This window comes from Astyanax mexicanus, chromosome 1 (genome assembly GCF_023375975.1).
Source record: "Astyanax mexicanus isolate ESR-SI-001 chromosome 1, AstMex3_surface, whole genome shotgun sequence".
Lineage (NCBI taxonomy): Eukaryota > Metazoa > Chordata > Actinopteri > Characiformes > Acestrorhamphidae > Astyanax > Astyanax mexicanus.
Window position 1 is genome coordinate 52,957,300 of NC_064408.1, and position 27,350 is coordinate 52,984,649.

General features: G+C 37.6%; 2 protein-coding genes across 2 annotated transcripts; both read right to left on the reverse strand.

Annotated features, from left to right (window-relative positions):
- Window positions 1–1,979: 1,979 nt before the first annotated feature.
- si:ch73-257c13.2 (uncharacterized) lies at window positions 1,980–10,241 on the reverse strand. Its single transcript, XM_022665358.2, has 3 exons — window positions 10,124–10,241; window positions 7,987–8,125; window positions 1,980–6,188 (listed from the first exon to the last, which is right to left on the reverse strand). Exons 1-3 carry the CDS (start codon window positions 10,225–10,227, stop codon window positions 5,223–5,225), a joined length of 1,209 nt encoding a protein of 402 aa, XP_022521079.2. The 5' UTR covers window positions 10,228–10,241; the 3' UTR covers window positions 1,980–5,222.
- A 7,344-nt stretch (window positions 10,242–17,585) lies between these two features.
- ostm1 (osteoclastogenesis associated transmembrane protein 1) lies at window positions 17,586–25,219 on the reverse strand. The gene is made up of 6 exons (XM_007255678.4): window positions 24,753–25,219; window positions 24,008–24,116; window positions 23,074–23,168; window positions 22,663–22,773; window positions 21,299–21,464; window positions 17,586–20,346 (listed from the first exon to the last, which is right to left on the reverse strand). The coding sequence occupies exons 1-6, from the start codon at window positions 25,116–25,118 to the stop codon at window positions 20,291–20,293; spliced, it is 903 nt and encodes a 300-aa protein (XP_007255740.2). The 5' UTR covers window positions 25,119–25,219; the 3' UTR covers window positions 17,586–20,290.
- Window positions 25,220–27,350: the final 2,131 nt, after the last annotated feature.

The following is a 27,350-nucleotide window of genomic DNA, read 5'->3' on the forward strand; positions in this document are numbered from 1 at the left end:
GCGACTTTAGGAGGCTGGTCCGCTTCTTTAGAATACGTGTTCTACGCATGCGCTCTACAGCACAGAGCGCGTAAGCAGAGACTCTCTTTAGAGAAATAACCCCACTGTGGTGTACAAGAGCTATAATAGCACAGGCGCTGTAAATTAGTCTTTATATTAGTCAATTGCGTCTGTTTTATTGCTTATTTATTAAAAAATCACTATTTTCCTTTACACATCATTAAAATACATCATTAAAATACACACCCGTTGGCAAGTATTATGTAAATGTCTTTTTGTAGCCAATCAGTCTGTGAGGGATTTTCTTACTTACAAAAGTCTGTAATATTAATTTAATGGCTTTCAATAACAGCTCTTATGAGGTCCTTCCAGATATTTTTTTTAAATGATCCAATTAAATGTTCCAATTAGGGGACTGTGCAAGACCTTTAGCTTAAGCCTTTTGAGGTGTTTTTTCTATTATTATTTAGAGGTGTGTTTAGGATCATACATCATTCTAGGAACCATCCTCTATTTTACAGGTGGTGAGTCATGATTGATCCATCCAATGTTCAGTAGTTGGAGAGTTGTTCTTTTCAAGAAATTTTGTGTCCTTTTTTCTCCAAAAAAATGCCTTTGTTCATTGTGGCCAAAGTGAAGTTTGACGATTTTGCTGGAAGGTCTTTTGCACAGGAGTTCTAATTTGCAATCCTATGAGCAGCATTCTTTGGTCTTCCAGACCTTACCTTAACTGTTTTTGTTAACTGGTTTACTTTCTTAGTTCTATTTCAAGGAAATGGCACCTGACCTTTTCTAATGATTGTGAATAAGTCATCACGTCAACAGGATAAATAAGCTCAGAGACTTCTGAGGAAACATACTGAGATGCCGTACTTGCCACGTTGTGATATAACTGTAGACTATACCAGGAACATCCACCTTAAATCAGGCAATGTTGACCAGATAAGGCTATCACAGGATAGGAGCCTCACAACCTAAACATTATAAACAATTGTTATTTGTATCAAATTAACCTCAAATTTAACAACTTTATGGCCCTTTTTTGACTCATTTTTTAAAGCGGAACCCTGTTTATAAAAAAAAGTTAAATACAGCATGCAGAATTTTCAATGAATGTTTGTTTTCTGCTTGTTTTCTTCAACGACTCACCAACCGATGTATACTTTGTTTCATTACATTTCAGGCCAGGACAAGAACACAACTAGGAACTTTACTTTGGAACTGCATCTGCCCTTCAAACCGTTTTCTGTATAAAAATGTAAATATGCTTATTCATAATCTATGTAGCTTTTTAGACTTCAATTCACTTCAATTCAATAAGAAATTGCTCAGGAACACCATTTGTTTGTTTAATATAAGGAATTGAAAGAGGAAGTTTAGGTAATATTTAAGAGAAATGTAGATGATTTAATATGTGGCCACAGAATAGAAAGAATACAGAAGAGCAGGCATATTCATAAAAGTGGGATTCCTTGTCACAAGTTATTTTTATGGTTTGTTAAATATCTCAAGAATATCTAAATATGGAAAAAATGTTAAATCTTGATATTTAACAGCATTCTCAGTTATTTATTAGGTAAATTGGATACTCTAAATTCCCCAGAAAAATGGAATACTCTAAACTGATCTGGTAAATTGAACACTCTAAATTGATCTGGTTTGTACGTGTAAAGTGTGTGGTATGTATTTAAGTTTGAGTGTGTGTAAGTGTGAGTGTAAATGTATGTATGACTGTGCCCATATATGGATAGGCACTCTGTCCTGGGTAAATGCTGTAGTGCCTGATGCAGTCCTCCGGTCGTTTCTGGTTGAGAGTACGCTGTGTGCTATTGGCTGCCACCTCTCACCGGTGTGTGGATGAGTGTTTATGTGTAATGTGCTTGTGTGTAAAACGTGTGAATTGTAAAGTGTCCTTGGGTTTCTAGAAAGGCACTATATATGTTAACTTCATTCATTCATTTATTTCAAATATTGTACTGTACTGTTTATTATTACCTCTTTACTATTTCCATTTTTTTTATTTACTTATGTCCCCAACCTAGTGTCCTACTGCTTAACTGATACTTGTAAGGTGCAGTAATACAGTGGTGTTAAAACGTGTTTAAGTGGCTGAAGTAAAAAAAACCTTCAATGTGGCAGAATTACAACAATTCTGAAAAGAGGAGTGGAGCTAAAATTTCTCCACATTGCTGTGAAAGACTCATTGCAAGTTACCGCAACGCTTGATTGCAGTTGTTGCAATCAGTAAAGATTTAGGGGGCAAAGGGGTATGTTTAGATGTTTGGATTTTTTTCTCCTTTAATAATAAAAGCCTTCATTTAAAAACTGCATTTTGTGTTTACATGTGTTGACTAATATTTATATTAGTTTGATCTGAATTTTTAAGAGTGACAAACATGCACAAAAATAAATAAAGGAGGCAACCTTTTTTTCACACAACTGTATACTCATATATACTTATTTGGAACCAAATGGATTTTATACTATTGAAAACTTTCATTTTAGGGTTGATCATTCAAGGGTTGGACAGTAATGTAGGGATGAGCTCTTCATCCCTAAAAATCAAAATTCAGTATAAAAACTGTGCTGTAATTTTTTTGTCCACAATACCTTAGTCACTGGTATAAATTAATGACTGTAGAAACGAATGGAATGAACTACTTTCAAAAGTGAATCCATCCCAGGCCATCTCTGTGCTTCTGTTGTTTGATTGCATTTTATTGAGTAGCTCTGCCCATCTCTATTGATTTCAATGACAAACATAATTTATCTCCTCTTATCTGTCTTTCCATTTCCAGTGTCTAATGGTACCAAGGTTCATGTGTTTGCAACATTGTATATATTTGGTCCGCTTATTTTTGTTTTCACACTGCAGTTTAGGGAGCCCACTTTGTCAGCATCATGTCTTAGCTCCGCCTCTGAACGGAAGTAAACAATGTACAGGGCAGTTAGCGGACTTTAAATATAATGTGCCGCGTCGTCTGGCTTAAATACTGTGTGTACACTACAAGCTTGTGAGACTGACAAGGCGTAGCGTGGACAAAGTGGGTGGGACTGGACGCGCTGGACGTCTAACTCCACCTTCCCGCAGGCTGCAGTCAGTAGTATATGGAACGCCCTTTGGGTCTTTACGTCTACATTGACGTCCGTGTTAAAACGTCCAATTTGAACGTCTTAAGACGGCAAATCTTACCGTGTTAACACGTTACTTTTGGACGTCTTAAGACGTTTAGATGATAGTACTTCCATACTATTGGTTGCCTCAAATGTACCCACCCCTTGTTGATGTAGGGTTTGCGTTGTGGTCACGTGGGCTCTACGCTGTGGTCACATGTGCTTTATGTTGTGGTCACATGGGCTCTACGTTGTGGTCACATGGGCTCTACGTAGGCTGTTTCTGAGGATACGTATGCATCACATGTCTTATACGCAGCTGTGAAGTTGTAATCGCAATGGTCCATGTGTGCCGGGTGGGTTTATCTGTGAGAGTAATTTGGGGCAAGGTCAGGGTGGGTCTTTGGAGGGGCTTTTTTGCAGTGTTTGGATTCCCCGCCTCAGATGTGAGTGCAGTGGTAGCACCCAATTTTAAAGTTACGTGTTAACGCGGCACATTTTGCCGTCTTAAGACGTTTGGACGTCTTAAGACGTCCAAAAGTAACGTGTTAACACGGTAAGATTTGCCGTCTTAAGACGTTCAAATTGGACGTGTTAACACGGACGTCAATGTAGACGTAAAGACCCAAAGGGCGTTCCATAGTAGTAGATGGTTATTGTTCTTCTTCTGCTGCCGTTTCTGAGGAACGCCTGCTCAGCTTCCTGTAATTGGTCCGAAAGTTCGAACCATCCAGAAAAGCGCTTTCACACTGCAGGCAAACCGGACCATGGTTCACAAGACCCTTTGGTCCGGATCGTGGTTCGCGGCCCCTTTAACACCTAGTCCGAAAGTCCGGACCAAACGAGGCAGGTGTGAAAGCAACCTTAGTCATTACCATTGTGTGCTGACTAGTATCTTTGTTTGGTCAAATTGCACAAAATCCTGATTTGCAGATAAATTCTGGTGTTGGGTGTTTCTGCAAATAATTTATTGCATTCTAGCCTCCAGTTCTACCTTCTAACAAGCACTTCACTTTGATTCAGTGAAAGGATGACTTTGGTAAAGTCCTGATCTGAAATCTGTGGAGAAAATGTCCTCAATTAGCATCACTCTCACGACCCCCCAAGCCCTATGTCATGACCCCCAGGTTAAGAACCTCTCGTGTAAAGGATGTCAGGATCTATAAATGGCATGGTCACCCAGCAAGCAAAGCAAATTGGTAAAAATAAAAGCGGTAGAAATTATGTTGGTTTCATTTCAATAGAATAAAAGGGAAGACCATTATTAGTGTGATTGCAGTATGCAATCACAGTATTGTTCTTCTTAAGTCTTATTAGTGTGATTGCAGTATGCCGTGTACATCAGTACGGCCGTGTACATCACAATTTTTGAGATACTAAGATGAAACCAATTGTGGACCTGTAGAACTTATTGAGCTCTTTCCGAAAATATGCGTCACGAAAACTTACGACGTACGGATTTCGTACTATTGTCGTACGAAGTGGCCCCATAGGAATGAATGGGGCCATCGGAGGATGGCAGCTAGATCGAAGGACGGCAGCTAGAACTCCAGTACTGTGTGTAATGGAGCAACTGGTCAAAAGTTTGGGTACCCCTGCCAGCACTGCAATCACACTCGCAGTTTCTGTAGGAACTGCAATCTAGTTGTGTCTGTGTTTTCACAGTGATTGGTGTAACTCCATGTTGGGCCTGTTATCAGACATGAGCTAAAATAAATAATTGATTTGTAATTCTTATATTATCATAGATTGTTGTGGGGTTGCTAGGTCGATGCAATGGTATTGTTAATGCAAGTTTTTTTATGATGCTGTTCATTTTGAATTGAGAGTGCTCATTAAACTTTTATACAGGAAACATGTTAAAACTATATGTTCCTCTTTCAGAACAGCTCAGAATCTGCTATAATGTCTGTCATCTTTAGAGGTCTTATCAAGTCATTTTGTGGCATAAAGAAGCATAATAGGCAGGTAACGGTGTTTGGTGGCTAATCTGTGTATAATTGTGTGTATAAAAATGGGCTACACTTTAATGTTAGTGACGACATTTTACCAGTTTAAAGAAGGAAAGAATACACTCAAAACAGTGAATACATTAAATTAAAAACTGTTTACACATCATACCACTGCCTGCCGTATGTTTTTGGGGAATCTTTTTTAGGCTTTCTCCCAAGTGAAGCTGCAATGTCTTGTCTTTTGGATATTCCACCAAGACTACCAGAATGACCATTAGGTAGTTCATGAAAAGGCTCTTGGACAATTGAGTGTTCCTCCAAACATTCTACATCTACATTATTAGTCTCCAAATACATGTTATATAAAGTGCAGCAGGTCTTTACAGCCAGGCTGGTTTGAGTTATGGTATTCATTTGTAAACACCTCAGCCTTTGAAACCTGCTCCTTAGACTATAAAGAGAGCCATGCACTATTTTAAGAGCAGATCCAACCTTTAAATTATAACGCAGTTTCTTCTCTCCTAGTGTTCCGTAGTCTGGGAATGGAGTGAGCAGGTGTTCTGACAGTGGAAACGTTGCATCACCTATGATGTGCTTCCCATGTAGCAGATTCAGCGGGTCATCCTGCAGTGATCGTCCTACCTCTGTCTCTAGAAAGACCTTGGAGTTATGCCAGCTCCCTGGATGCTCTGCTGTAACGAAGGTAAAGCAACCTTTATGGTCACAGAAAGTCATGAGGTTTACAGAATATGCATTTTCAGAGTCCTGATAAGCCTCTGGATCGGTCACATCAGTAGGCCTTTCAATAGGAATGACACAGGACCCCACAACACAGAGAGTACCTGGTAACCCAATACTAGAAGAGAACCCAGACACTGAAACCTCTGCTTCCTTCCACTTGGGCCAGCGGATCTTGTCTACAAAGTTTGTCATTACAAGGCTACAGAATTCATTCAACTGATGGCAAATTATAGCCTCATTAGTGTGGAAGCGTGCTGCCACACTGACGTGAGGCTCAAGAGTTGAGAGTGTCCACAAACTAGCCAGCACTGCATGTGTCACAGTCCATCCTTCAAGCTTACTGGTGGCCCATTCACAAGGTGACAGTAACCTTACCAACTCCTAAAGAAAACAGAGAAAACTGCATTAGAGGTGCAATGGGCAATACGGCAACCTAACATCACAAGATATTTACACAATTCAAACAAATAAGTTACAGATTATCTATACAAAAACGTCTTTTACTGGCAAACTTTTTGTAGAGTTAAAACATTTATCCAAAACATGTAGCGGCTCAGCGGTTAAATCACTGGGTTACTGCTGACCAGGTTCAGCAATTTTCCACTGTGGGCCCTTAAAGCACACTGCTCTCTAGGCCCCACAGTGATTGCTTCCCACTGCCATATAAATCTAAATTTATTACCACATAAATACAGTAGCAAGAAAAAATATGCAACCCCTTTAGAATTTCATGTTTTTCTGTATAAATTTGACATAAAATGTGGTCCTTCTATAAACACCATGCTTGCAAAGTTTTATGGTTTTTAGACTTATGAACACAGATGCTAACCTGTACCAATGATGCCACTCTGGGTTGTGCTCTTGGGGTCATTTTAGTCTTTGAAATCACCATGTTATTCTTTCTAGCTTTATGTAAATAAAAATAAAATGTCCGACATAGGTCCTCTAAAAGCTCTTTTTGGCATGGCATGGCTCACATACGAATATCCTCTTTGTGCGGAGCAGGTCTTGCCTTAATAACCATGCCAGTTATACAATCTCTTAAGGTAGTTTATAACCATTTTAGCACACTTAAAATACTCAACCACTGTAAACTGTAAAGCACTACTGTACAGATTCTACATTAACAAATGCCAGTTAATAAACTGATCTGCATTACAGAAGCCTTAAGTTAACCATGTCCCTGAACACCATCAACTTTTATGGGCTCAGAAGCATCTGGGATAAGCCAGGTACATTTATTAAGAAATGACCTGTGAGATGCTCTAAGGCAGGGGTGTCCAAACTACGGCCCACAGGCCATTTGCGGCAGGGTTTCCTTTTTTGGAGTGGCCTGCGAGGTATTTTAGAAATAGAATGAAAGTTGGCCCACTGTTAAGCTGTTTTTTATAATGTGAGATACAAAGTTTGAACGCTAGGTATCAGAAACAGGTCAAAGAGTCTAAAAGCGGCGAGAGTGAAGTTGTAGCGCAGAAAAACAGGCCAAAGAGTGTAAAAGCAGAGAGGTTGCGCAGTTGTAGCACAGAAAAACGGGCCAAAGACTATAAAAGCGGAGAGAGTGCGCAGTTGTAATGCAGAAAAACGGGCCAAAGAGTCTAAAAGCGGAGAGGATGCGCAGTAGTAGCTCAGAAAAACGGGCCAAAGAGTCTAAAAGTTGCCGTAATTAAGGAGTTTAATAGTAAGAGACATCATGTAAGGAATCATCAATTTAAAAACTCTTAGTTTACATAACACTGTCAAAGATAAATAAAGATAATAAGTCAAGTAAAATGGTGTGTAAATGAAAGTAATCAGGAAAATGTATTATTTAAATTGGTATATTTCATTATTTGTTTTATTACAGAGTCTGTGGCCCGTGACTTCAAATATATTTCTCCTTCTGGCCCCCAACAAAAAAGGTTTGGACACCCCTGCTCTAAGCTTTGATGATGTTGGAATCAAGCATAATCAGTACAGAATATAAAATGTACCCACAACTATTAATATGTGATTATATCCACTGTAAAACAAAATGTAACAATGTATCATAATAACAAAACACTTCAAATGTTAGCTCTCCATGTATACTACACTGTGTAATAAGATACAGTGTGCTTTGATTAATTGATCAATGTATTGTAAATGCTTGATTATTAAAAACAACTAAAACAGCTTGAAAAACAAAACCCAGGAGACTTACTTCAACTTGGGTCTGTGTCAGCTGAAAGTACTTCTGAAAATCCAGAACAGAGAGACTCGGCACAGTAGCACTGAAGTAGTTCTTATCCCCATCATCTCTATCACCTTCACCACCATCATCATCATTATCATCATCATCTCTACACAACAAAATAACAGCACAATTGTCAGTTCAAGTGAGTAGCTGTATATTTTCCAGATTCTGATAAAAAACAATGGAAATACCGACAACAGCGGCTGAATGTACAGTTAATTAGAGGACTCAGTAAAACGCAGATATCGACAGGAGTAAATAGTTGGTAAATTAGCTCGATAGCAAGTTAATTAATAAGTATTAGGGCTGTATGAGTAGTAGGACTGTCATTGTTAAAGCATTAACGCACACAATCAATTTGGAGTCAGTAACACGTTATTGTTTTTTAAGCAATTAATTACAGCACCAAGTTTGACCCCAATGTCCGCTGTAATCTGCCCTGCCAAACGCACAGATTTTTTTTTTCTGGAGCGGTTCATTTGTGGTGGCAACATTATCTGACCCAGCTATCAAATATACTCCTTTTTAATTGAGCTGAACTGCTGATAAGGTGCAGTTTAATCCGATATATTAGCCAGATAATATACTGCTACAGTCATATGAAAAAGTTTGGGCACCCCTATTAATCTTAATCAGTTTTAGTTCAAAATATTTGGGTGTTTGCAACAGCCATTTCAGTTTGATGTAGCTAATAACTGATGGACAGTAATATTTCAGGATTGAAATGAGGTTTATTGTACTAACAGAAAATGTGCAATATGCATTAAACCAAAATTTGACTTATTGATTTGAATACTCCTAACTACTTTTTACTGACTTACTGAAGCACAAAATTGGTTTGGTAACCTCATTGAGCTTTGAACTTCATAGCCAGGTGTATCCAATCATGAGAAAGGGTATTTAAGGTGGCCAATTTCAAGTTGTTCTTCTATTTGAATCTCCTCTGAAGAGTGGCATCATGGGCTCATCAAAACAACATATTTTCTGTTAGTACAATAAACCTCATTTCAATCCTGAAATATTTCTGTGTCCATCAGTTATTAGATATATCAATTAGTTATTAGATGTTGCAAACACCCAAATACTTAGAACTAAAATGATAAAGATTAATAGGGGTGCCCAAATTTTTCCATATGACTGTATAAGCAAAGACTGTCTGTGCTGCTCCTTCATGCAGCTCACTGCCCTCTGCGCTGCATGTCCCTTTGAAAACACTGTTTTTAAAAGCTGAGTGTTTCAGCATTCAGTGTTAAAGCAGCTTCACAATGCACAGACATAGGCGCTGGAACATAGAATGTTCTCACTATATTTACTTTTTCTGCTCATGCGCCAGACGGCTCTGACCAATTAGAGGAGACAGGGAGCTTGCATAGTTTTTGGTGTGCATTTTGGTGTTTAGGTTTATGCCTGTGTGAAACCAAACAGAGGGAGAAAACGCTTCAAATAAACAAACTCATCAACTGATCAGGACCAAAGAAACCAACTACAGATGGGAAAACGCCCTTTAAGAAAAAGATTCACAAATCCTTACAATCAAGCTGAGGTGTTTACAATAAAGTAAAAATTTCTCACGCATTCTTTATTCCAGCACCCCACATTGGTTTCATCTTCCTTCAAACATACGAGTATATACTAGTATTTCGATTGACACCTGTAATATAAATATAATTGCATTTTACATTTCATACATTAATTATTTTAATTACATTTAAATATCCACTATAACAAACTTGCGTCTTGAGAAGAACACGTGCGGTTAATTGCAATTAATCACAGAATACTGTTGTAATTAATTATACTTAGAGCTATTTACTCAGAAAATCAATTAGGGGGTTCTGTTTTACACTAGCTAGTTCACCTAGCTAAAGTTATCTTGTGTTAGTAACTTTTAACGCTAACCGTTACTACTGCCGGACTCCGCAATTGACCCAAACCCCGACTCCTCCACACACAGTCCTGCAGCTCCAGCAGCTCCAGGGAGCTCGGTGGTATCTCTCTATCCGGAGCTCAAGCTTTAGCAGACAGGGCTGTTAGCAGCAGCTCAGCTCAGCTGTGCACACGGACACAAATAAGACCAGAGCCGGATTAAAACAGTGCGGTTCACCTGATTCTTCGTGTTATGACGGGAGCTTTAGGTCCGAACAGCGCATATTCTTCAGCGTCCAACTCATCGGCTAATAAAAAAGCGATACACGACTCCAGAGCCATGATACCACTGCCTGATCAGCCCAGGGTTGCCATGTGTTTTCCGTCAGAATCCCTCTAGAATATGACAAACCCTTGCTCAGTTTTTACTGATGAAAACTTAAAGTAAATATCCCTGTAATACAGTTTCACTAGCAGAATCTCTCATTGCTGATATCAATAATGTGTACTCTAATAATCTTTTAGTCTAAATTACAGTGTAGATATCTGGAATAACAAATTATACCAGTTAAATGTAAAGATCTCTGTAACAGGAGATTTTACTGGTAAAATATAATTACAGACTAATGTATATAAATTGTAAAATATGATGACTCGTAATAAGAGATGTCAAGTTACAAAGTACATGTTACCTTACTTGAGTGGAAATTTTAATTATCTAGACTTTACGGGAATAATTATTTTAATTATGGCTTGTCATTGTTTAAAAAAGCCTATAGAGTGAATCTGATTGTGGTTGGATGCGCAGTATAAACATTTACCATTCCGACACCCTATTGGTTTATACGACCTGTCACACCAGCAAGAACATATCAGACTTGTGTAATCTAGAATGAAGATGTTCTGTGCAAAGAATTAAGATTCTTTAGTATATATTTTTATTGTTCTAAAATGCATTAATTTCTAATGGTCATTTATGTGTCGGAAACAGGTAGCCTAGCGCATTCAACAATTTTAACATTAACATTTTAATATAACATTGTACTCAATATGTTTTTTAGAGAATGTGTTTTTTTAGTCATTTTGAAACCAGTAATTGTACACTTTTAATTAAGTAAAAGCTTGAGTTGATACTTCTATCGTTTTTAAACCCTTTTTAAAACTATAGTCAAAGTCAAAGTCAAAGTGGTTTTTATTGTCAGCTATATTGTCAGTTTATTTCAGCTATATACAGAGTACACAGTGAAACGAAACAACGTTCCTCCAAGGACCATGGTGCACATAAACACAGTGTAGACAGAACAAGTGCGCATATAGTATTTTAAACCCTAGTATATTTACTTCTACCTGAGTAATGATTGTGAATACATTGGACACCTTTTCTCATAATGTTTTTATAGATCTGATGTTATTATTAGTAGCAAATCTGAGCTGATATCTGAAATTAGATTTTATAGTGGTAAAAAGGGATGAAAGATCAGTACAATTTTGAGTTAAGTTTTGTTGCTGGTGATTATTGGATACAACAGCTAGCTATGCTGAACCACAGACTGTGAACAAGAACAAGCTTTTAATTGAATTTAACCCATCTGTGGAAAATTCAATTTAATTCATTTAAAATTGTATTCAGCTCATAATAAAAATAATAAAGACAATAAAGAAAGTAAATCTGATGTCAGATCAGTCTTCAGCTGAAACAAATTACTACGGGTCTGAGTTTGATCAATAATCCAAATATACGTCCTATCTGCATTCCACCTGACCACAGACAACTGTAGCTTTCTCCAAGAAAAATCCATTTCATACTGATTTGGCATCCCAGCAGCAGCGAACAACACCCAGTATGAAGACCGATGCTGCCCTCTAGTGCCAAAACTACTGTAATCTCAAGACTACTTTTGAGTTTTACATTTTAAACTGGATTTTTTTACACTAAAACAACAACAAATGTGGGAGAAATATTAAAGATCTTCCCTAATACATTGTAAATATAATTTAAGCAAACGTATGTCTTTTTGATTTTCCATTGAAGCTTTTGTTCAAATGACCCTTAACAGAATCTTGGAGTCCATGGTCGTATCAAAGCAAACAGAGAACATACCAAAAACTAAAAACATATGTCCTACTATGACCAGTTTGTTCTGTATTATTTAGGTGTATTTAATTAGGAAATGATATAAAATAACAATTGGATCACACTTCAAGTTTTCACCCTACTTCTAAGTATTATAAATTATTCAAACTGTTGGCCCCCACATTAAAAATTAGACAAAAATGCAAAACACAATAAGTTACGAAATTTTTGTATCTTATAAATCTTATATTTATAAAAAATAATCTTCTTAACTTTGGTGTATATATATATATATATATATATATATATATATATATATATATATATATATATATATAAATATCTGAACTGTTTAAAAATGGCTCCTTGAGTTCATTTATATCTGTCTTAGATTTTAATTGTTGCAAGATCTCAAAGGACAGGGTAACATTCCTACATTGTACAGTGTGATATTGATGATCTGAGGACAGGTCCTGTTTTTTATCTCTTTGTCTAAATACAAATGACATTGGCTGACTGTTCATCACCAGAGATAATTCCACATCACATCAACAGGAGGCAGCAGTGTAACACTAATAGCCTTATCATTTTGGTAGCACTGATTGAGGTGATAATTACTGTTAATTAAGATACAAAATAAAAACAGATATTTAAAAAAACATAAATCGGTGCTAACATAGAATCACATCTACTCCATGGAAGCATGCCATGTGTAACAGTATTGACCACACACAGAGAGAGAGAGAGAGAGAGAGAGAGAGAGCAAGAGAGCAAGAGAAGCCCTGCTCAGTAACCTTTGCCATTTCCTCTTCAATCCTGTTGACCCTTATGATGACATGGATATCAAATGATGAGAGCTCCAATGATGAGCCATGCCTCCTCTAAACTGGAGAGGTACTCTTACCCTTGTGCCCTAATCAAAGTTAAATATGCATGGAACAATTACATGGGTCACAACCCCTCTTTTTAATTTACTTTTCCGTAAGATGATTAGAAAACAGTGATGTTCTAGCAGGGCTTAAAGCTGCAGCATATCAACACATAGAAAAGCATAAGCTTCCATAGATACAGTTATGTCCAAAGGTTTGTGGACATCCCTTCTTATTACTCAATACAGCTACTTTAAGGTACACCCATTGCATGAATACACAAACCATGCCTAATGCCACAATTTGTCTAGAGGTGTAAAAAAAAAACACTTTATTAGAACTATAGAAACTATAGAAACATTTTTAAAGTTATGAAAACTACAAGATTGATATCTTTTTTAATTCTCTGTTCCATGCTGATATGATAGTATTTTTGCACATTTCCTGCAAGGTTTTCACTTTAATGCTGCAAATCTACAATTGTTTTAATCTGGTGATGGGAAGACCACTGAAGAACGGTCATCTCAGTGTCATATTCATGAATAACCTGTATTAACAGAATCAAATTGTGCCAAGAAAACATTTCTTACATAATTTCATCGCCTCCACTATCCTGGACTATTCACACCGAGAAAACTGAGTGATGTGTCAAATCTGACTCAATTTTTTTTAGACCAGACTTAATTTCTGGATTTTTCAGCTGTACAGTTTTGGTAAATCTGTGTTCACTGCAACTTCAGCTTTCTGTTCTTGGCTGACAGATGTGGAACACAGCATGCTCTTCTGCCGCAGTAGCCCAATTCATGCCCTTTTGTCATCTTGGGGTAGTCTGACCATTCTCAGTTTACTACTCTCATCAACAAGCCATTAAAAGAAATGCAGCTGACTGTATGTTTTATATCACACTCTATTACACATTTCTGAGGAAACACTAGAGACTGCTGTGCTGAATATCCCAGGAGATCAGCAGAATGTCAGAATCTTCAGAAATACTCAAACCAAGTGATCCACAGTTAAATTCACTGAGATCATATTATTTTTTTTTTTTATCTATAGCTGATGGATTTTCGACTACATGATAAGTCATAAAAATTAACGTGCAGATGCTTACCTTACAGATATACTGTGACCCAAAGTAATCAATTCACATCCAATTATTGAGTATCAGAAGGCAGCTGAATGAATCTTGTCTTAAAAATGACATGCAACCAAAATGCTGTTCTCATAATCTATATAAGGGAAGCATGCAGGAATGGAGGTACTTTAACAAATTATATTAATTTGACCAGACAAAACTGAAAAAAAAAAAAATACCTTCATACAGATTTCTACTGTCTGCAATAATGTAATAATAGTCAAAGGAAATGTAAGAAACATGATGTTAGTTCTTATTTGAATTTTTTTTGTCTGGACGATACCTGGAACCTTATTTACTTAACTAAAGTCATGTCACTGCTTGGATTTTATCTATAGAATCTCATGACTTTTTTTTGGTAAATGCACATTTTAAATATAAAAACTAATGTATTCTAATAGAGAATCTGTGTTAGCATGTTATGACAAAAAAAAAAGTTAAAGTTAGACTCAAGTGTTAAAAGACAGTTGCACCACATGATTTTCTCTATTTTATTTCATTACATATAAATAATAAATGTACATATCATGTAAAATATTAAATGGGTACAGATGACACATATATACCATATAGATAATGTGATCTTTTAGGCATTTTGTTATAGTAATAGTATAGTTATAGTAGTTCAAATAGACGTGTATAGTTTAACACCAGCCATGGATCACTCAGAAGACTAACAAGAGCTTATTTAGGCAGTCGAGTCGGCTGTAAGCAGCTCTGCCATCACAGTGCTGTTATGAATAGTTAATGTACTTAAGATTTCATTGGCACCACAATAGCCACCCATTCCCTCTGTGGACCCCTATTTATCTTCCTCTTCTCTAGGCTTTGAGGCTTCGAAGCCGTCTCTTCCAGCTGATGGCCATTGCACTGTACCAAAGGGAGGCAGGCAGGGGTGCCCTAAAGGGTCAGATGTTTCTGCCCTTATACCATGCCCCCTCCCAGTGGTTCTTTTATTCTACCAGCCCCCCTGTGTCCTTCTTCAGACTGGCTCTGAGGTTTGAGAGCACCCTGTCCTATCAGAGCCACAGGGAGCTGAAGGGAACAGAAGTCATCCGCCAAAGGTTTCTGACACAGTTTACCATTCAACATCTGTGATGTCACTGCCAGCTGACCTGTCATAAGACCTTTGAGATTTCAAGGGTGGGCGGACCATGTGTGTGTGTGTGTGTGTGCGCACACTGGACAGTGTTGAGAGAACGCAGAGGTTGCAGCTAAAGCTTAAACCTGAGGAGCATGACCTGTGCCAAGCCCCTGAATGACTGCTGTAATGAAGCGATTCTATAATCTATCATAATACCATAAACCCCCGATCTAGAGACTTTGACCCCTGTCAGTTAAAATAATACTCCCCTTTCATACACTCGCACATGCAGGATCTCTCTGGAGAACTCACTTGTAATCATGACCTCTCGGCCTGTGTCGCTAACAACTGTAACAAAGCACCATATTCAGCATTTAGTGTACAAGGCCTTCAGCAGTAGCTTAGCTACTTTTAGCCAGTTAACTAATTGACAGTCTTAAGTTGCATAACCAGCAAAGCTGTAACTAACAGTTTCTTAATATTGGCTTACACTGGCATTTGAACAGCTTTCAACAAGCACAGTGGAAGGGAGAGGGGTGAGTATCTGCAGAAAGCAAACAAGAACAGTATAGACATAAAACATTTTAGAATATGTAGTATTAAAGGACAGTATGCATAGTTCAGCAAAAATCATTTTGTTTTTGCATGTTACTGTTTGGAAAACATTCACTGAAAACAGGTATTATAATAGGTATCATGCTTAATTGGCAATAAATCTGGCCAGTAAAGTGTTGTAATCAGGCATAGATCCCTTGCTGTGTGTGGATGAGCATTATCCTGCTGCAAAATGAGAGGCAACATGTGGCCGCAGAATGTCCTGCACATATTTCTGAGTTGTTATTGTTCCTTACATCTCTGCAAAGGGTTCCTAAAAACCAATTACATGATTAAATGGCTCACTGCAAGGCCGCCATGCTCCAAGATAGTATAGTTTCAGTCTGTTGCAGTGCAGGTGTCTTGTTTACCACACCACCGTAAAACAAGGTATGGCGAAGAAGACAGGAATTTGTCAAAACTGTCATCCTGCTTTTCATAACCCAATGATGCAACCCCTCTTAAAGTCTGTCATTTGTGCAAAGTGAGTCACATAGAGGCATGTCTAGCAGTATACCATCAGTCCACAGTGTTGCAATGAAGTTTATAGAATTTACAGTAAGTGTGCATTAATACTCTCATTTTATTGAGTTGAATACCTTTAGCACTAATTATTGGAACTCAAAATTTGTTTGGTAAGCTCATTGACAATAGACCTACATACAGAGGTAAATCCAATTATAAAAACGGTTGGGCTCCAAGTGGTCCAGTGGGCTATGCTCTTCCGCTATGATCAGGAGATTGTGGTGAAATGGGATAAAAAAATTATAAATAATTAAATAATTATTAATAAAATTATTTTTTAGAAAAATTAAAGAAAAAGGATTAAGGTGGCCAGTTGCAAGTTTTTTTTCCTCTTTGCATCTTCTCTTAAAAGTGTCAATATGGGAGCCTTAAAACATCAAGATTGTTCAACATCATGGTTTAGAGTAAAGATAAGTTTCCACTGTGAGGGACATAGTGAGGAAATGGAAAAAAACACAGACACAGTTCTAGTTAAGACCTGAAGTAGCAGAACAAATAAAATCTCAGATAAACAGAGGATAAGGATAGTGAGAACAGTGATAGTCACCCACAGAGCATCTCCAAAAACTTACATCATCATTTTGCTGCAGATGGAGTCATTGTGCACAGTTCTACTATTCAGCGCACTTTGCACAAGGTGAGGCTGTATGGGAGAGAAATGCAGAAGAAGCCTTTTCTGTGAACACGCCACAAACAGAGTTGCTTGAGGTATGCTAAAGCACATTTGAAGGCGTCAGCTTCATTTTGGAAAAAGGTGCTGTGGACTGATGAAACTAAAATTGAGTTATTTGGAGGACAGTTATTTATGCATGGCAGAAAAAGAAGACAACATTTCAAGACAAACTGTGCTACCCACAGTAAAATTTGGTAAGAGTTCTCTCATGCTGTTGGGCTATGTGTTCATTTCTGCAAAAGGAGGATCTAATAAATATTGATGTATTTTTTTCTGTTGGGGTGCCCAAATTTATGCTCTTTCTGTAAGCATTATTGCACTTTCTGTAAATCCTAAACTTCATTTCACTTCTTAAATATAATTTTTGTGTCTGTTTTATAATGATATATTTAACTAAATTTGCTGATCTGAACAACCAATGCTTAGAGGAAAATCATGAAAATTATCGGCGGTGCCCAAATATATATATAGCAACTAGACTTTAAGCATGACACCAAGGTCCCTTTATTCCAACTTCTCCATCAGCAAAACAGGCCATAGAGTTCTTTGTAGCACAATTCAGAGTGTGCAACCAAATACCATACCTATTACACTGGAATCAAAAGTAGTATAAGTTGTGCAAGGCAATATAGGTAAATAGAGGCCTGAGCAATCGGTTCCATTTACTTCTTGCTGCTGAGGTATCAGGTTATATGTCCTTGTAAACAGGTGTTTACACAAAAGCAACACAACTCCATTGAAATGAATAATTTTAAGATGGTTTGTAGAAATTTAATAATCATTAAATACAAAGTATTGATTGTGATTTGTGCATGGTGTGAATTTACAAAATCTGTGGGTTTTTTTTACTATAAATTACAGACACAAAATACTGTACAGCTGAGCAAAATGAAAACTTGAGCACTGGGCAAAAAATATTGAAGATGTATCACTTATCCCAGATGCAGTCAATCTGCAGAATTTTGCCTTTTTGGTTTAGAACAAATACCAAGATAACCCATTATGGTCAATTAGAACATAAAAAAAATCAATGAGAGTTTTAGTAACTATTTAAGGTTTAGCATAACTATTTAAAATTGGTCATACTTAATGTTTGAGTTTATAACAATTGACTAAGGTCAATTGTTATAAACTCAAGCAGCAAAATTCAGATACCAACAGGTCTTGGCTGATAAGACTCACGTTGGGGTACATAATAAACCACATTCATTTTTGCCAGCTGTTTAAAACTAAAAATGTTGTGGTGACTAATAGGTGACACTGGACCAAAAATAACAAATTAACTGTTTAATTTAATTTAAAAAAAATACAATTAAACAAAAATGTGCAAACATTATAATTAGCAACAGAAAAGATACCTTAAACACATAAGCAGAGAACAATGTGTTTTAGTAAAAGTCCAATCATTTAATTTTTAAAAATCATCCAAATAAGGCAAAAGCCTAGTAAATAAAAACTTACAAATTAACAAAATCTTTTTATAAGAACTATTGCAGGCCAGAGAAGCATTAAAGATCTGTGACTGCTTGACAATTGGACAATGATTAGGTATTATGACTATTATTTTATTAATTTAAGAAAACATTACAAATGTGCTGCTGGATACAGGTACTGGGGAGGCCTGTCTCCAGTCTGTCAAAAACAGAAAATGTGTTAAATTTAAAGCTAAAAATGTAACAATGACAACCACATATTCCACACCTTAAATTCAGGAAGAATGGACTTTTCTTTTTCTGTAACCTTTCTGGAAGTTACTTATGACAATTCACATTAGGATCTGCGCATGAACAAGAAGCTTCAATTACAGACTTCAAGTCTTAGTACCAGCTGAGTTAAAAGCTCAGAGCCTTTCATAATGCGCTGATTACTTAAGGTCCAAAGTCACTGCTCTGATTCAAACCAGGGCAGAGCGTGATGAAGGATAATCTCATATTCCCTCCCGTTTCCCTCATCCCCTCTAAGGGTCTTGTCAGGCAAAGCTGGACTTTGCTCATGGTTTTCCTAGGTATTTCAGCTTTTACACTCGTTCCTCAGTCACATGGACGTGTGACTGGCCTCCTCATTACATGCACGGCTCGAGTCAGGAGTAATGACTTTCGGCCCCCAGTCCGGATTGCTTACAGAGCAAAGAAAGGCACACGGCTTATAGGAATGAAAGCTGTCATTCTCACTATGCTGCGAGCTTAACTCGTATGAAAAGGTTATTTTCCACCTTTAGCTCCCCTCACGGGCACTACGCAATCATATGATTCAACAAATCAGGCACAATGCGCTTAACAGCCAGTGTGATAGGCAGTGGCTCTGCTCCATAAGACCAAAAAGCCAAGGCAGCTTAAACGGATGTGTTGTTGAGATTTTTCTGGCAAGTAACTTTATCCTACATTTAGATTAGTTGCTAATGAAGTGGCGGAAACTGGTCCAAGGAAAGGCCAAACAACCTGAAAACAACAGTCTCCTGTTAACAAGACTGGCTTTTCAACTGCACCAAAAAACAAATCTTAGAGCAATTATAACATGCATTTCCAATTAGTCCAGGGTTTGGAGGAAATGATACTGAATGAATTTGTTCAAATCATCTTTGGTAAAATGAATTTTTACACTTAGAGTACCCTTATTCAATGTAAATGGCTTTTGAATATAAAATCTATGGACCCCAGACATTACACTAAAATTACAAATTCAACTCAGTAAAATGTATCTCTTTCCTTTATATATTCAACACTTTTCCTCTATTACTGCTATATAACCAGTCAGGCTGCTACACCATGACTGCACTGTTACTTCATAATGCATTAGCCGCAGAGAGAGTAGAAATGGATCTTTCACATACAAAAAAAGAGGGGAAAAAGCCTTGGCCAAAGCTGCACATGACCTGTACAGTTCTTTAGCTTCTTGTAAAGTGCATTCTCCTTTCATTTCAGACATTGCTCTTTCCTCCTCACTCCATGCATGCACCTTTGACCTTGTACCACATATTTATTAATGGGTCCTTCACTAATGGACATCAAGTACCGTTGCTGTGTTATATGTACGAGTACCCCACCATATCCGGAAAAAAAATAAATAATGAAAGCTGTTAAGAGGCATAAAGATGTTTTCTGGGTTGCAGTGAGACAACAGAATAACCAACCAGGCTCACTGCTCAAAACTCTATGCTGATATAATTATATTAATCTGTCCTCTTATAAATATTTTTAATTTATTAAAGAAAAGTTCATAGAAAAGCATCAGAAAAAGTTTAAAAAAAAAAAAAAAACACAATACACATTTGTCTATTGCTAAGCAGTTATCTTCAAGTCAGTGATCAGGTATGCAGAATGTTTTAAGTCCAAGCCCATTAAAGAGAGCTGTACATCAATCCCACATCCAGAAAGTGCTGGGTTATTTACACAGCAGGAAAAGACATTGTGAAAAAACACCACTCTCCTCATCCTGTTCCTTCTTCCTCTGTTCAGCTGAACTTGTCCTGGATATTCATCAGGCTGTGGTTGGACTTGGCTCTTTTGGCTGCAGAATTGAACAGAATAATCAGATTGGTATGTGATTTATAAGGCTACAGGTTCAACTTTGAAAGCCAGAAATCTAACCCATAGAGCTTACTAAACTCCCAATAAGTGTGCCAATGAGCTAGTGACATGTGCTGTGTTACTTGAGTCAACCTAGAGAAATAACACAACAGGCTAGTGTTTAACAAAAGTAAGTACACTTCTTACATTTCTGAAAATAATTTATTAAAACAGCCCATTGTAATTACATCTAAATGGTCTAAACAATGGTCTATAAATTGTCTTAGCACAATTGATGGTAATGTTAGTGAACAGAGGCATCTAGCTAGAAATGTCAGTTTGAACAGACAAGTTACTCCGAAATCACATTCAATGAACGAGACACCAACACGCATAGTCCACTGATCATTAGAGCATTCTCTAGCCTCCATAAAAGATGTCAAAAGTTCTTGAAAAAATTAGTTTTTACATAATGCAGAATCCTGCATATTCTTTCTTAACTTTGTCATTAACTTTTTAAATGTTGCTATAAAATGTCCACAATATACATGCCCAAATTTTATTGTGTCACAGACTTATGGACTGCAATATAAAAATTGCTATAAACAAATCAAGTAAATGAAATTAATGGGTTTTTTTCGGCAGTTTAGGAAGCCTTCATTTGCCTGTTTTTAGAAACAGTGTATTTGTCCAGCATCATGTTTTAGATATGTTTATCCAGTTTATTACTGAATACATGGTATAAACAGAAATCCCCCCTCATGTTTGTGTATGAAAGTGTTAACCAATTATGTCATTTACATAAAAAATAAGATTAATGTACAAGACATGTTTAGTCCTACTAAAAAGTCTTATGTACTCCACTGTCTACATAATTGCATCTCCCCCTGCTTCATTAACGTAGTATGACCCCCAAAGGATAGACAATAGGTCTGGTGAAACGAGTTACTCACGGTGTATGAGCTTGCGTTTCTTTTGTTCGGAGTGCAGGAAGTTGCTCAAATAGAAGATGACTGGGAGGAAGAGCATAAAGCTGGACACAGCGATGACTGGCACAGTCTCCTCACGTGGGACCGTGCAGCCAAATTTCTTGCTCCACAAACGACGTGTCACATTCATCTAAAAGGTGTAGCAAACCAAAATGCTGTTAGGATGCACTGTATAACATCTAGAGACATTTTCAAACTGGTCTTCACAAGGCAAATTACATTATTTACATACAATGTTTCCTAAAATACAAAACAATTTAAGAATGCAGTATATACTTTTTTGTTACCATAGGGGTAAATGTGATGGTGGGGTGGTCTGTCATTGTCCCAAATAATTGGTGCTTGGCAAACTGCAGTAATTTTGGCTGTTACTTTTGACCAAAAAATAATGATTTTTACTTTTAAATTATATTTTTTATTTTAAAACATCAATGGTTTAAATCCACTGGGACCTGTATGCACATGAAAAATACATGGGAAATGCAGTCAGTATAGTTATTTTTAATGCCTTTACTGTAGTAGTGAGACACCTACACATTATGCTTACAGGAGCTTTAACAACATCCTATTCTAAACATATAAGCATTAAAATAGATTTCATCCCCATTTGCAGCTTTTACAGCAAGTTAGCAGATATAAATATAGTAAGTATATAAATGTATCCAACTAAATTGTAACATCCTATTACAGTCTCACACTCACATTCAGTGAACTCTGTAGAGTGACCCATTCTCTCACTAATGTTTGCAAATGTAACCAGTATGACTTAACTCAGAAATTCAGTATGTCAGTTTATTTGAATAATTAATTTTGAATTTGAATAAAATCATTTTTTAACAGTATAAATACCATATTTTCTATAATAACTCCATCTCTTCACATCCCGACTAATGCTCTCAAACAAGAAATTCAAGTAATTAACTCTTGACAAGTTCAGCACAGCTGTTAACTGAAAGCCATTCTAGGTGATTCTACTTCATAAAACTGACTGAGAAAATACCAAGATGTGAAAATCTGTCATCTAAGCAAGAGGTGCCTACTTTGAAGAATATAAAATATATTTTGGTATGTTTAACACTTTTTAGTAAATAAATCCAGACGTTTTCCTCACAGTTTGGATGACTCAGTATTAATCTACAATGCATAAAATATTTTAAAATCATATTTCTTTCCTAAATGCACAAATATGCCATTCCATTAAAATGAATTTAACCTTTATTATTATGTTTGTGAGTTTAGCGTAACATTCATTCATACAGATTTAATTAGACAGAAGTGATAATGTATTTTGGCACATAGAACAGACACTGACTGCATGTATTACTTACAGCATCTTCTATATCAATGCAGTAACCCTTGTTTTTCAACATGGTACTGTACATCTCATTAAGTCCTTTGTATGTGGCCTTGCAGTCCATGCACAGCTCAGTGTGGTTCTCCTGTTAATAAGGAAACAAACAGACATACACCATGATAACTTAATATAAACATATTGTTTTATACAAAGTGTCTTCACACAATGTTCAGTGACACTGCTTCTGCTTTATATTATGTTCCACAAGACACAGCCAGAGTTAACCATTTGTGCTTCGGAAGCTCTTCTGTGGTATTGGACCAGAGAGAGAATCCCACCCTTTGACATGTGCTATTGTAATAAGATTATTAATGTTATTCACCTGTGAAGGCTTCTCTGGCTGACTGGCATACCAAATAAATAATTACAAAGAAAGTTGTATTACCTGGTACTTCTCAAAGCAGCTCAGGGACTTGTTCAGGTAAGAGATGAAGTCCAGGGTACTGTTGGTCAAGCTCTTCTGATCTGGAGTCAAACACTCTGATGAACAAAAAGGTTTAACAAGTTACAGTTTAACAATTAACATAAGTTTAAATAGTGTATAACCCTATAAACAATAAGAATTATAGCCATAGCCATAATCCATATATTGTATCAAATGAAATAATCTACCCAGTTTAACAAACACAGTGTTGTCAATCTGTTATCAAAAATCAGAGATTAATCTAACTTAAAACAGTGCGCATAGCCAGTAAGCCATTTGCCATTGTGACTAATCTGCTATTGTGGGCTTCATAATAAAAGTCCTCAGATTGTTTTAGTGGAAATGTGTATAGTAAAAACAATAAAGAACATGCAGTTTTTAATTTATTTGGACTATACTAAGTAAACCATGGTCAAATATCTAAATTCTTTTAGCATTTGCAGTTCATTTTTAAGCATTAATTCTAATATTACTAAACAACATATTTAGCTATTGATAAGGATCTTCTCAAAATGCCCTCTAACTGTCTCCTATAAATTCTGTGTCATTTTTGGGTGAGTAACAAACATCCAAACTCTAAAAATGGCCAAGTTATCTAGGAGATATACACAGAGATACACATCCCTGACTGACCTTCATTACAGGAGCTTCCTTTAGTTCACAGGGCAGAACTGCAGGCAAACTAAGATGTATGGCATAGACGCATGGGTTTTGAACATTAACACATACATATACATATATATATATATATATATATATATATATATATATATATATATATATATATTATGGGCCAATGTGTGGAGAATGTATCTTGTGTCAGTAACTGTCTTCCTTTTTCTGGACAAAATAATTTGCGTTTTACATTCAAGGGCAGCCATATTAATGTACTCACGGGTGCACAGAGCTGATGTCCAGATGTCTGTTAAGCTGCTGTATAAATTGAAGAGCAACATCAGCCTGTCAGACCGCATCAGACTGTCCTGACAACTGACATTTCCAGACTGTGTAGAAAAAGACAGAAGTAATAGGACATGATTCATGTTGTTCCTTTTCCACAAGTGCTGTCTTCATACCCAGCAATGCATTTCACAAGTGGGAATTGCCCAAAAAGAAGTGAGGAACCTTAGTAACTATTGTGTAGTCTACTTAATGCAGATATGATATGATCATATTCTGCTTTTTTGTCATAATCTTACCAATCTGGCTTCTGTCTGCATTAGAAGGAGCGTGCGGTTAGTTTCTTTCACCATCAACATACTTTGAGACTTTACTTTGAGACATTCTGAATTGACTTCAATTTAGACTATTCAATATTTATTTTTTCTTACCTCTATGAGAGCCTACAATCTAAAGAGTAAAATTCAGTTCAATCATCTTAACTGAACCCTAAAGGTTAGTCATTAGTGCTGTTTTTTCAGGTTAGGCCACACGTTTGTTAAATGTTTTAGAAGGTGATGATGCACTAACGTTAGCCACAGTCACGAGACATGCTGCATGTGACCCGGGCCTGGGGGAGGGGAGGGGGGGGGGTGATAGCAGGGGCTGTAGAGAGAAATACTACAACACTTTTCAGCACTTTTACACTGATACAGTTACAGAGTACTGTACCCCCGCCCCCCGCAGTGAGAGGAGCCCACCTGTCCGGAGGAGATGTTGGTGTAGATGTCGTTGAAGCTGCTGTAAGCCTGGTAGCAGTTCTGGCAGACTCTGACGGGTCGGGCGGAGGAGACCAGGCAGTTCACCGCGGCCACGTACCGCTCCCCGAACAGCCGCAGCATCTCCACGCAGCTCTCGCTCACCTCCAGGTCATCCGGGAATTTAGCGGGGAGGCCCGGTCCGCTCGGCTCCGCGAGTAGCGGGGAAAGCGGGCGCGCTGCGTCCCCGGAGTCGCTCTCCTCCGCCGCGCGGACAGACAGGACAAAGCCTCCGATCAGAGCCAGCGCGGTCCACCACACCGCTGAGCCCCGCGCACCGCCGCCACCCGCCCCTGTAACCGCGGACATGCTCCCGGCCGCCAGAGCTCGTAGTACAAAGAGGAGAACCGCACTGTTTACTGGCTCCTCCGCTCCCTCACTTCACTCCGCTTCCTGTTTCCCTCTCCCTCACTCCCGCCCCTCACTTCACCAACTCTCGCGAGAAGTGTGTGTGTGTGTGTGTGTGTGTGAGTGCGTGTGTGTGACGGGGAAGCGCGCGCTGCTGTCTCACCTGTCTGTTCTTTTATTAGAATCGCTCAGTTTTACAGTCGTTTACTGAAGCGATCACATTTCAACACAAATCAGTATAAAGCACGTGGCCCAGCACCAGTATAATATTTACACTGAGAGAACACATTACTACAAGTGTGGATTTACTGTAAAGAACTTTCTGTATATTTTATACACTTTCCTTTTTTTTTATACATTTTCCTTTGATTACTATGAATAATTCTAAATTTATTTTATTGTTTTAGAAAATAAAAGTTTTTTAATCACCTTTAACTCTTTAAATTTGTCTTTTTAGAAACATTTTTTAGTGCGTAAATTAAATAGCAAATCGCCAGCTGTATGTACAAGTCCGTTTTTATTTTATATTCACACGCTCGTTTTATTTACGTTTGTTTATTTACATTACTAATGAAAATTAATATTTTTTATATTACCTTTACATTACTGTGGCAAAAAGCTTGTGACAAATTTAGCTGATGCCATACCTGACAAAGGTAACTACTGAAGAGCTAGTTTGGTTAGCTAACATTTGTAAAAGTTGTAAGCAAAAAGATAGCAAAACTAGCAAAAAGCGCTGCACCTAAACTCGCTTTTCAAATCGTGCATGTTAAAATCTCATTTTGAAAAGAAGGTCCAGATAATTATTTAATAATTGATTTATGTAGATGTCTTTTTCTATATTGATATTTAAGTCTTGTCTAAAATTCATTGAATTACCACTTTAAAAAAAATCCCTAGCTGTTCAAAAGCAGGTTTGATTTTAATTTAATTTTAATTTTAAAAAAGTTTAAAGATGCTTTTAATAGATTTGGGTTTCTGTTGATTTTTGTTAAAACTTTTAGTTATGTCAATTCGTGTTCAGTTTGGAGCATGAATTCAGTGAAGTTAACAGTTTGACTTATTGCATGCTGCCCATTCCTATTTTTGTTTTAAAATTGTACAAAATTAAAACAATACATTAGTGTTGCCTAAAATGTAAAAAAGGTGTTTCCTCTTTACCTTAAAAGCTTTTAGATATCACTTAACTATTCACAGTAACAGAACTGTTAACCTTTGGTGCTCACATGTCTTGCATGCCACTGCATATGAAACATTACTAAACTCTTAAGGAACCCCATTTTTAAGGGTGCAGCTGCGTGGTGGTGGTGCTGCCGGGGGTTCTTCTTCTAAAATCTTTCCCTGACTCGTCTCAGGGAAGAGGAGGGGCGCGTTACACGGGGTGGGGGGCTTTAGGCCCTGAATAGGCCCCTCTGCTCCTCAGCGCACTGCTGGAACATTAGAAATGACTGAGGTCGCCACGCTGTATGTGCACACACTGAGTCTGCACGACTCCACTCACACGCACTTCTAGAGGGGGATCCCCCACAATATTTCTCACAGAGTGCCCCCCCTCAACCACCCAACTCCCACAGCGCTCTGAATCAGTCTGCTTTACGCTCAAGGTTTTCTAATGGCGCAGATTTCTCTCTCTCTCTCTGTTTCTCTCGTCTCTCTGCTGCCCGCCGCTTTTTTTGACACCGTGCAATTTTTCGTCCTCGCGAGCCACGGAAAAAATAATTACGGAGTCAAGGTAAACGATCTCGGGCTCCGGTTCTGATTGTGGTAATTGTCCCAAACCCTCGAATCAAGGCATCGCAGTCAATGGTCTTTAATGCGAAATTAGTGCCTCTTGATAACTTGCAGTCCGCGGCAATCCCGCAGTCATCAGAGCTAATGGAAAGCGTGGGGGATGCAGGATGCTTCACATTAAGCCCTATTCTGACAGTACAGCTACAGCCTGGGCGTCAGTGCGCGCGCAGTTTTTTCTGTGCTGGATTGTGGCTTTAGCTCTCTAGCACAGCTCCGTTAATGTGGAACAACTCCAACACATGGCCAAAGTCATATTGCTGATTTTGGTGGTCTTGCTTCACAAAATATGAGAGCTCAACAAATGGTGCCAGTCTAAACCCTACATATTACTGCCTGTACTCCACAGTCCTGCTGGTGCAGGTGTAGGCCTGTAGGGTGACATAAGGGTCATTAGGACATTTT

Bases quoted from the DNA above. Each gene is read 5' to 3' on its own strand.
- ostm1 (XM_007255678.4), bottom strand. From the start codon at position 25,118: ATGTCCGCGGTTACAGGGGCGGGTGGCGGCGGTGCGCGGGGCTCAGCG. The intron at 24,117-24,752 runs GTGGGCTCCTCT...TTTTCTACACAG, and splicing joins CCAACATCTCCTCCGGACAG to TCTGGAAATGTCAGTTGTCA. The intron at 23,169-24,007 runs GTGAGTACATTA...TTTGTTCATCAG, and splicing joins GACATCAGCTCTGTGCACCC to AGTGTTTGACTCCAGATCAG.
- si:ch73-257c13.2 (XM_022665358.2), bottom strand. From the start codon at position 10,227: ATGGCTCTGGAGTCGTGTATCGCTTTTTTATTAGCCGATGAGTTGGAC. The intron at 8,126-10,123 runs GTGAACCGCACT...TTTGTTGTGTAG, and splicing joins GTCATAACACGAAGAATCAG to AGATGATGATGATAATGATG. The intron at 6,189-7,986 runs GTAAGTCTCCTG...TGTTTTCTTTAG, and splicing joins TGACACAGACCCAAGTTGAA to GAGTTGGTAAGGTTACTGTC.